A 10,558-nucleotide genomic window follows, 5' to 3' on the forward strand; every position below is an offset into this window, starting at 1 on the left:
TGAGTCTGTATAGTAGTTTTAGAGGGAGCATTGTCAAAATGGTGCCCAAGAAAAACATTTACCGAAAGTTTCCTTTTACAGAGGAAGACAATGATTTCAGGATGGAAAGGACACAACACGTTTTGCTGCATGTAAAACTAACTAAAATCAGAAAACATACTTCAAAATGAGTGATGAACAGTGACATACTAAGTAACATGCTCAAGTGAACTAATTCAGTGCTGCCCAGTGCTGTCCCAGAGGGTATTGGGGTAATGCTCGTACCTATGCGAGGTGGTGATGGGATTGATCAGCGCTAGCAGGATGTAACAGAATATGGACCCCAGAGGTACGAGAGCAAGTCCAATCAAAATGAAAATGTCACACAATGTTGTGACACAACTTATACCCAAATGCGATAAACAGCAAATAAATATAAAATTAGTGCTTGGTTGATTTTATTGGCGTTGAAGACATTGAACAGTGCGATCTAATAGCCTGTGTTTTGGCCTATGTCTGAAACAACAAAAGAATTATATTAATCTTCCCCCATATAGATTATTCACATTTCCTTTATTAGTTTTAGCTCACAGATACACACCGTCTCTGCCAGCTCTGCAGCCCCTGTGTTAGGAATCATTCAGCTTCAGACTTGTTCCTTTCTGCAGACACTTCGCATTCAGCAGCAGATCAACCTCACTCACCCTTGCACGTTTTACATGCAGAATTTATTATGGCAGTAAATTACAACTTATTCTATTGTTGTTCCAAAAAACTGTAATATTTAAAAAACTCAAATAAGCAGCCTCCTTCCCAAAGTTTGCTACATTTTCCCTACCTGTAGACCTGATTTTCAAGGTAGTTTGACCTATTTTGATACCTAAATAGGGCTAGACTTTCAAAAGTCTTCCATGTCCAGCAGCTTTTATTATAGCCAGATTTTCTAAAGAATTCAAGTATCACAGAGCCAAGTTCTTTGGAAAAAAAGTCATTTACTGTAGTGCTGACCAGGGAGCTGGGCTCTTTCAAGAGTCTGGCGCTGATATTGAGTGCTACACTCTTGTAAAGTCTTCAGAATTTAACTGGTCTGATTCCTCCAGCATTTACACACAAAGCCACTGATGTCTACCATTATGGACATCTGGGAAATAGATACAATACAAGCCCAATTCTTTGTTTATATTAGTTGGCAAGCATAATATATTAAAAAAAAAAAAGTATTCCTAAGCATCAGATATGAATATTTTATTTTCTCCGTGCAGACCAACTCAACAGTTTTAATATTTTACAGGGCATTGGAACTTTACACTCTGATACTAAAAAAGTAACAACGCAATATAGTGCAACAAGTTCATGCCATGAACATCCGTGGAAAATCAGCTAAGTGGCCAGCTCTTTCCCCTATAATCCTCTAAAATCACAGAACCATTAAAATTCGATATTATTGTGTTTATATTAGTAGTAGTATTACACACTGGGGGCTAGGTTTAAGCTTTCCAGGCTTCAACCAGTTGACTGAAACTTGAAACAGAAGCAGCGAGTATCTGTGCCTTTGCAGAAGGCAAAAGCAAGAAAACAATGTGAAAGCAGCAGGACAAGTGCCAGCTTCTGGGACTACAAGATTTAAAGAATCCCAGCCTAATCTGTTCCCAACTATGCTATTCACAACATGGTGTCTAAGGATTTGTTTTAAGCCCTTCCCAAGGTGTCCGTCATCCCATCTCCTTGTCTCCAGCAAATGTATCATGTAACTGTAAATAAATGTTCAAAAGAGTTTAGCAGTCATCAGAATGTTTCAAATTTGAGCACGACAGCTTTTTTCCCCTGAAGTTTAATTTAAGAAGTTGCATGTGTGGCCATTTTACTATATACTTTATTTTTAACTTCACAGACAGATTTCTCATTCTGCTGCTTTCTTGGGATTACAGAATTGATGCTTGTAAGGTGAGCCCTGAACAAAAAACTTGGAAAAATGGAGATGCATTTGACTTTTTTCCCTTTTGACCCACAGGACCTCCCAGTCAGCTCCCATTATTGAGGATGAACTAGTTTTATCACTTCTCGCTCAATACAACCATTTGCTTTCACCTCAGTTACAATTCCTGTACAAGTCTCACTTCTATTGCTATTAAAAGGGCAAAGTGAAAGGAAAAAAAAAAAATCTTAAGGAACTTTTTACTATCTTGTCTATTCTTCATTCACTACTTTTGAATATGCAAGTAAATGACAGTTCCCTTTCACTCTTAACTGCCCGACGTGTGATATGCTGCAGAACAAGGCAGAGATGTGAGCTACCTGGAACTATATCTGTTCTCAGTATTTTGACAGCAACATTTCACAGTAGGGACCCAGTGACACGATTCTTGGAAGCCCACAATTCCAATAGCCTTTGGCAGAATGCAGGTGGGATTTAAATTGTATATTGCTGCACACAAACTGTCTGGGGGATTTCCCTCTTCAAATCTTGCTAGAAGTGGATTTTCAAATGTTTGCACATATTTTGAAAAAATTGTTCCCATATAAAACTGGCTACTTCTTATACAGCAAAAAAAGTAAAGGAATAACTGAATGAATCAGTCAGTGAACCTGAAACAATGTAAATTATAAAAAAACTTACATAAAATGTGTAGCTAACAAAACTAATGTACACACAATGGTATCAAATTAATTAATCTCCTCCATGGTACTACAAATAATTTGTTTCCAAGTATTAAACTGTTTAAATTCAATGCATAGGAATACATTTCTACTAGGTCTGTCATTGTGCCGTAATTAGGGGAAACTAGTACACCAATACAGTAGAGGAATCTTTAAAAATATTTACACATTTCCATCCCCAAACTCACACACCTAGTATTTTAATGCAAGTTACTAATCATCTCATTCACAACTACTGCCTATCTAATTCCCTCAAGTACTTAATGGTAGCTATTATGATAACCAAGGATCAAGGGACTAGATCCCTAAGAGACAAGGTCAGACCAGTAAAATTAGCCATCTGTCCAGTAAGGGCTTTAAGCTCAGGCTGTATTTAAGTATTAAGTTTCCAACTGTACAGGCTTTTTTTTTTTTTTTTTTTCCCTCACAAGAGCAAGAGAATGCACAATACTGATTCGAAAAAACAGTGATACTAATCTTCTAACACTGTGGAATATATACCAAAAGGCTCTGATCCTGCAAACACTTTGTGAGCTGAGGCAGTATTTACTAAACTTGTTGTATTTTCCATTGATCTGACACCAGTGAAGTTAGTGATAAATACCAGTGTTGGCCTCAAAGACTCCAGGACAGTCTCAGTGTTTGAAACCATCCTGGGTGTCAATATTTTCTCTAAGCACCACAATTTTTTAAGTATGCAGAACGTCAAACTTCACCGTGCACTGTGTCCCATCTCACTGTTTGCATTTTATGTTACTGTTTCATACGCTGCAGACTGCAGGGGCTGTAAAAGCTGCTCAGAGTCCAGGTTTTTAACTTTCAACCACTAAGGACCACATACCACCGCCCTGATCAATGTGCAAAACCCCGCGACAGCCGTGGGAACTCTCCAACAGGTCACAGGCAACGCTCAGCCAGAAGCAGCACCTTGAAGCACCCCACATCATGCTTGGTATGGACTAACTACATTTTTTGATTAAATTATTGCATCGCTAGCCATTTCTCTTTCACGTTTACTACTGTATGTCTTGGGTTACTCGCTACCACACACATAAATGTCACTCACAGCCGAAGCACAGCCTTGCCGACAGGAAACCTCCGGCTGGCACAGAGGTTCACCTAGCTCCTAACTCTGCTCACGCAGCACCACAGGTTGCAGGCTCCAGGGAAAAACGGATAAAAATTTTGCCAATTCCTTCCGCAGCAGCAGCAGCAGCAGCAGCCGGGTCCTGGTCCGTAACTTGAGCGAACCCACCGGCACTGGGTGTAAGATGCCAGAGAAAATGGATCCCGCTCCCGCTGCCGCTGTCGTCCCCCCAACACACTCTCACTCACTCACACGCACACACCCACACACACACACCCCCCGCCGCCCCGCGGCAACGCCAGTGTTAAAGGGAGGCGAAACTTTGCCCGGTGCCAGCGCGGCGCTGAAGGGGCATCCCCCACCCCGGCTCCGCCGCCCGCCCTACCTTGCCGGCGGGGGATGCTCCTCCGCGCCACGGCCGCGCACCCCAAGCACGAAGCCAGGAGCAGCAGCGAGGCGAGGCGGCGGCAGCGGCGGTGGCAGCGGTCTGGCACCTCCATGTGCGCCGCGTTCCCCCGCCGCCGCCCGAACTCGGGTGGGTGGGTGGGTGCCGGTGGCCGCGGGCGAGGGGAGCCGCCGCCGCCGCCGCCGCTCCCGCGCGTCCCCTCTGGGCGGCAGCCGGGCGGGGAGCGGGGCCGGAGCGGAGCGGAGCGGCGCGGCGCGGCGGGGCTTGCACCCGCGGCGGGCAGGGACGGGGAGGGAAGGAAGGGAAGGGAAGGGAACGGAGAGGAAGGGAAGGAAGGGAAGGGAAGGGGGGAGGAGGCTGGGTCCGGCCCTTTGATGGGATTACCGCCGCCCGTGGGGCGGGCGCGGCGGCGCTGGGGACGGCTCGGCACCTCCCCCGCGGGGCGCCGCAGCCCCCGGCCCCGGCCCTGATGGAGGGGTCCGGGAGTCCCCTGCCGGGACACCCCCGAGCCGGCGGTGCGCCCTCGGCAGGCCGGCCCTGCCCGCGGGGTGGACACTCGGGACCTCCCCGGGCACCGTGGGGCGGTGTGTCTGTCACCCCTTCCCCAGCGGGGACCCCCTGCCCATCCCTGCCGTCCCCCTGCGCAAGGGGATGTCCTCGCACACACACACACCCCCCCGCCCCCGTCCTGCGGGACCCCGACTCGGCTGCTCCTCGCCCCAGGGGGCATCGGCATTGACACTCGGGTTCACGGTTTTGTCCTTTTTTTCCCTGGTTTCCCCTGGAGGGACGGGGCTGAAGTGGTAGCCAAGTGCTGGGCTGAAGGCGAAGCTAGGGAGACGATTCAGCGAGGAAGTTGTTGCTGAGTTAAGAGGATAAATTAAGTTTAATCCCCCCAGATGGAGGCTGAGACCTATCCAGCCACTCAGCCTAATATAGAAGCCCCTGTGGAGATTAGAGGGGATGGGGAGGAGTGGGGGAGGAAGGCAAGGGGAAGCTGCAGAGTTTGAGGATCCCACAAAAAACCAAGAAGGGAAGAGCAAGAAGGAGCCCAAAGCATTCCTTCAGAGCAATAGAGCATTGGTGGGACAAAAGACCAAATCCATTTGGTCCAGTATCCCATCTTTGAAATTCAACAGACAGAGGAAGGTGCAAGAAACTTTGTATTAGGCCGATGTGGGATTATCTGCCCTATGCTTTAGGTCTCATCCTAATCTCGGTTAGTTAGAGATCAGTTTAAATCCTGAAACATCAGAGCTGTTGTGTCTTGAGGGTTTGTGTGGGCTTTGTTTTGGAAATCAGCTTCATTTGTTTGTTTTGCTGTTCACTTTGATAACTTTGAGTGGGTTTGATGTCTATATAAATTACATGTGTTTATACAGTCCCTTTTTGAATTTTATTAAATTCATAACACTGATACTCTGTTCGATGAGTTCCAGGCTGTAATTTTATGACATGGGGAAAAAACAGGAGGAGATCAGAAGAAAAGCTGTGTCTCTGCGGGAACAATGCTGAGACAGGAAAACAAGGAAAGCTGCACCCTTTCGAGGTACGAGAGGAGACAAGGAAATGGTGATGAAGTTCTTTTGGACAGAAGATCAGAGGAATGGAGCTGGAGACCATATCCTGTAAAAGCATTGCAAGTACCTCAGGAAGAAGTTGGAGGGGGAAATCAAAGTCCTCACAGGAGATGGTGGAGAGGACAGCCCTCCTGTCCCTCAGGGACAAGGCAAGGAGACAGAAACCTGTTCCTCTTAGAAAGGGCAGCATGTGAGTTTCGGAGTGATCCCCGCTGGGACAGCACTCTCGAGGCTGCAGGAATTAGAGATGAGGAGTAGTTCTGTTAGCGTATTTGAGATGCCAGTGGTGTCTCTCTCGCACCCTTATCAGCCTGCCTTTGCAGAGCCAGAGGAATTGCACTACGTGTCAGAGAAATGCAGGGCCCATGGCAGGAATTCCTGGCAGGGTCAGGAACTCCAGTGCATTGTGAAACTGCAGTTCACAAGGTAGAGAATAAACTCTGGACTCCACATTTGCCCACAAGTCACATGGGACTGCTCACCCATTGGTCAAAGATGGCAGAAAGATCATGGCGGGGGTGGAGAAAAGCTAAGTCTGTCATTTATATATGGTCCAAGCAATTGTTATTTGTACAGTGTGCTGACATCAAATACATTACTGCTTTTCTTCTTCCTTGATCTCCTTCCTTCTTTCTTTCACTCTATATCTATGTCTTTGTCATGGTTTAACCCCAGCCAGCAAGTAAGCACCACGCAGCCGCTCACTCACGTCCCCCTCAGTGGGATTGGGGAGAGAATCAGAAAGGTAAAAATGAGAAAACTCATGGGCTGAGATAAAGACGGTTTAATAGGTAAAGCAAGAGCTGCGCACACAAGCAAAGCAAAACAAAGAATTCATTCACCACTTCCCATCAGCAGGCAGATGTTCAGCTGTCTCCAGGAAAGCAGGGCTCCATCACACGTAACGGTGACTTGGGAAGGCAAACACCATCACTCCAAACATCCCCCCAGCTTTGTATGCTGAATATGTTTTCCTGTGGTCTGGAATACCCCTCTGGTCAGTCGGGGTCAGCTGTCCCAGCCGTGTCCCCTCCCAACTTTTTGTGCACCCCCACCCTGCTCGCTGGTGGGGTGGGGTGAGGAGCAGAAAAGACCTTGACTCTGTGTAAGCACTGCTCACCAGTAATGAAAATATCTCGGCATTATCAACACTGTTGTCAGCACAAATCCACAACACAGCCCCATACTAGCTACTATGAAGAAAACTAACTCTACCTCAGCCAAAACCAGCACAGTCTTCTTTCCTCTGACTTTCTTTTCTGACAGCACTCGTATTGGCCACTGTAGTTTGTCTTCTGTCTCACGTACACCTATCTACCAAAAGTAATCTGTGGTTAAGTAGTAGTTGGACATATTGAGGCCAAATTGATAGGATCACAAAAGTTCATACTGCTGAGTTTTAGGCAGCTGTAAGATTCAGACAGATTTTGTAATTTTAATTACAGTTTTGGAAGATTATCTCTGCAGCCATGCAAGCTGGAAACTTGCCTTCTGCTAGGACAGAGTGGGATATTCAGTTCTGGGTGTATGGACAGGTGCTCTTCTTGAAAACCCTACTAACAAAGGTAATCCACCACAAGCCCGCTGAATTCCCTCTAAATAAGAGAATGAATCCCAGCAGCTTTCTCACTGGTAAGGTTTTTACACTCTCCTCGTTGGCATAGTCCCTGGTTGTCTTGCAGTAGCGTACTGATTAACATGAATAACACTTGGCACACATTTGTTATTGCAAGCTCTCTCCAGAGGCAGAAGCATTTTAGTGGAGTATCTAGAATTAAAAATTAGAATTAGGGTTAAAAGATAAATGTACGCCTTGCTGTTCATTGATCTGGGAGAAGGTGAGACGAGTGAAGTGTATGAGGTACTTCTGACAGTGCTGAGTTATGGGAGGGATTCATTTGCCAGTCTTAGACCAGCTTCTGAGATACATCATCCTCTTACAGATGAAAAAATGACCTCTATCATGGAGGACTGTGCCAGAGGAACATGGTTGTTACTAACATCACACCATGGCTGTGTATTCATCCAGTTGCTTGTCTTTGTCCTTACCTGAAATTTGTTTTGTCTGGATTCAGTTTTAATCAGTGGTCTGTGATTGGATCCAGCCTCAGAGCCATCTCTATGCCAGTGATGAAATTTTTTTGCGTTGAGTACGTAGATCTGTAAACTGTCCATCATGTGCCTGGTTCACCAGTGGTTGTATATAGCTGTTGATAAGGACTAAGACACAATCTTTTGGAAGTCCATAAGCCCAGGAGTCTAGTGGTGGTGGAGGCAGTTTTCCAGCGTTACCTGCTGAATGTACTCCACTGGGGAAGGTGCTAACTAAGCCAGCACATGAATTTGGATATGGTAGACCTGTGTTCGGGTCAAATATTCTATCCTTTCTCCCATACTGTAGCTATGAGAGGGAATCAGGCTCCAGTCCACATAGTTGCTTACTCTGGGAAGCAATGGGATACAACACAGAGCACAGAGTTTTTCCTTCATATCTCTTCTTTAAGAGGCAACACATGTGCACAGAGGAACAGGAATGCAAGGAATGATGTCCTGAACAGGCAGGAGAAACACTCTCTCATACTTCTGTGTACCCAGACCCCTCTAAAAGCTCTACAGCCAGAAGGGTTGATTTGATTCAGCCTGCAACTGCATTACACTGGTATGTCACATGTGATTTGGAAGTGCTGAAATCAAAAGCCACGCCTTTCCTTTGAAAAGATAAAAATAGATATGAACATCAAGCACCAAATGTTCAAACATGGCCATAGCGTCTCTTTCAGGTTTTGGAGGTCCAATGTAACATGACTTCATTTTGGGGGTAAATTTCATAGTTGGCACATCAAGTGTCATGACGAAACAAAGTGGTTTTAGTGGATATGTAAACCATTATTCATGGCAAAAAATAGATCCCTACAATTATTTTCAACACCTGATTTTACAATAAATCACCAAGGAAGCAGTTTGCTGTGGAAGGAGGTAAAGCAGGATGTGTACCCCAAAACTATTTGGTAAAAGTGAGAAAGCCTTTCTCTGTGGGCAGTTAAGTGAGCAGACAGAGAAACTGGAGAGCGTAGGAGTCTGGCCAGTGGGGTTAGCAGGCTTTTCCACTGTGATTCATGGGGGGAAAAAAAGCAATGTCTTTGCCTTGGGGCATGTCTTCACTTGAAAGATATTTGGGATAAAGGAAGTGTGTAAATTCATAGCATTTTCCAGAGTAGCTCCATATGTGGACACATTTAGTCCAGAATAAGATTAAAAGAAAACCACTGAAGAAGTATTTTGAGGTAGAAGTACAAAAATGGAGGCATCTATGATGAAATGGGATATTTTACACCTTTATAGTTCTTTTTATGATGACAATGTAGGACTCAGTTTAGGAAATTAGGAATCTGTACAATTACATAATTACAAAGAATGGATTTTTTCTCTCTTTAAATAAAGCCTCAAAAATGTTGTTGTTCTCCCTCTTTTTTTTTTCCTTAATCACATGCAACTTTTTAAAATACAAATTCTAAATATGTGGCATGGTGTCAATTCATCCATAATCCACTACAGATTTTTGTCAGGAATTTTTCATAAGTTCCTCTTGAAAGAAGTGCATAAATTCTTGACTTTTTAAGGTCCTTTTAGTATGCCAAGGTCATTCTACCTATTTTACCATCCTGATATTAATTCCAACATGAGATACTGACTACGAGTTATATCAATCTATATACATGATATATAGAATTATATAGAAGTGAGGATCTTTTCATTGACTTTAGTAAATTCATAAATTTATGGAAAATAGAAGGACCATTACTAACCAGTTTTCAAATACAAACCTCAGAAATGTAAATGTCACTTAAAACCAGAAAACTTTATTTTAGCAGGTCACGTTTAGTTTTATAGCAATAACAAATAAATCACAGTAATTTGTATCTTATTATAATTTAATTAGAAAACAGCAACATTTCGTGGATGCATGTATTTGGTGCTTCCACTAATCTTTTTAATAAATAATTGTCCAACTGGTAAAAACCCAAGTAATTAATTACCTTGCAATATAATGGCTGTTTACATTTATTATTTCATTTATCACTTACAAAATGCTGTAGGTGTGCATGGAGTGTGTATTACAATATGCCATCTAAAGTCATAACTCTTCTGTATACACTGTTTCTTTCTGGCTTAATGAAGTAGAGTGTCTTGCATAGACCTGTTTCTGATTGCACGGAGGTTGGTAATTGAGACTATTTAAGAGCATTTTAGTACCTAGGGCACCAGAGAAGTCTACAACACATATTTAGAGCAGCTTTATCCACACGAAAAAGTGCCCCTACAGCCAGTGAACACCTGAGCAGGTCAGGAAGGAAGTTCAGGCTGCCCAACAGACTCAAGGAGCAGGGGTCATGGAAACTCTAGTTTCCCTACAGAGTTGGTAGGGTTCCTTCTCTAGGATATTGTTAGAAAACACATAAAGGTTAATGTAAATTTAAACTACCTTGAAATGGTGAAGGGATGAGTTTATCCTATTAGGTTCTTAACTTCTGACACCATCCACTTATTTTAGATCTGGGTCTGAACTGAGCCTTCAAGGCTCTTGTCCTCTCCCTGTTTTCCATCAGACATCTATGGAGCCTAGATTTAACTCACTTCAGGCAAAAAAACAAAACAAACTCTGCCTGCCATTTACTCATATTTCAATATAGAAACAGCTATACATCAGAGACATACTACACATTTACACATATTAAATGCTGAAAGTACAACAAACCCAAACAAAGCAGCATCAGTTTTCTGTCTTGTCACATCAATAAATATTTGCCATATATTTATTCACCAGACTGACAGTTTAGGCCTATTACA

At 43.9% G+C, this 10,558-nt stretch overlaps 1 protein-coding gene across 3 annotated transcripts in view; it reads right to left on the reverse strand.

Moving 5' to 3' along the window:
• EGFLAM (EGF like, fibronectin type III and laminin G domains) overlaps nt 1–4,491 on the reverse strand; it is a 76,208-nt gene extending 71,717 nt beyond the window's left edge. For 2 of the 3 annotated variants that reach the window (XM_052775683.1, XM_052775681.1), the window contains exon 1: nt 4,110–4,491. In XM_052775683.1, the coding sequence (XP_052631643.1) occupies nt 4,110–4,224 (115 nt within the window). In that variant the 5' untranslated portion in view covers nt 4,225–4,491. The remainder of the gene's footprint in view (nt 1–4,109) is intronic. The other variant, XM_052775682.1, reaches the window with a different exon arrangement.
• Between the last annotated feature and the right edge of the window lie 6,067 nt (nt 4,492–10,558).

The sequence above is a fragment of the Harpia harpyja genome, chromosome Z, assembly GCF_026419915.1.
Source record: "Harpia harpyja isolate bHarHar1 chromosome Z, bHarHar1 primary haplotype, whole genome shotgun sequence".
Lineage (NCBI taxonomy): Eukaryota > Metazoa > Chordata > Aves > Accipitriformes > Accipitridae > Harpia > Harpia harpyja.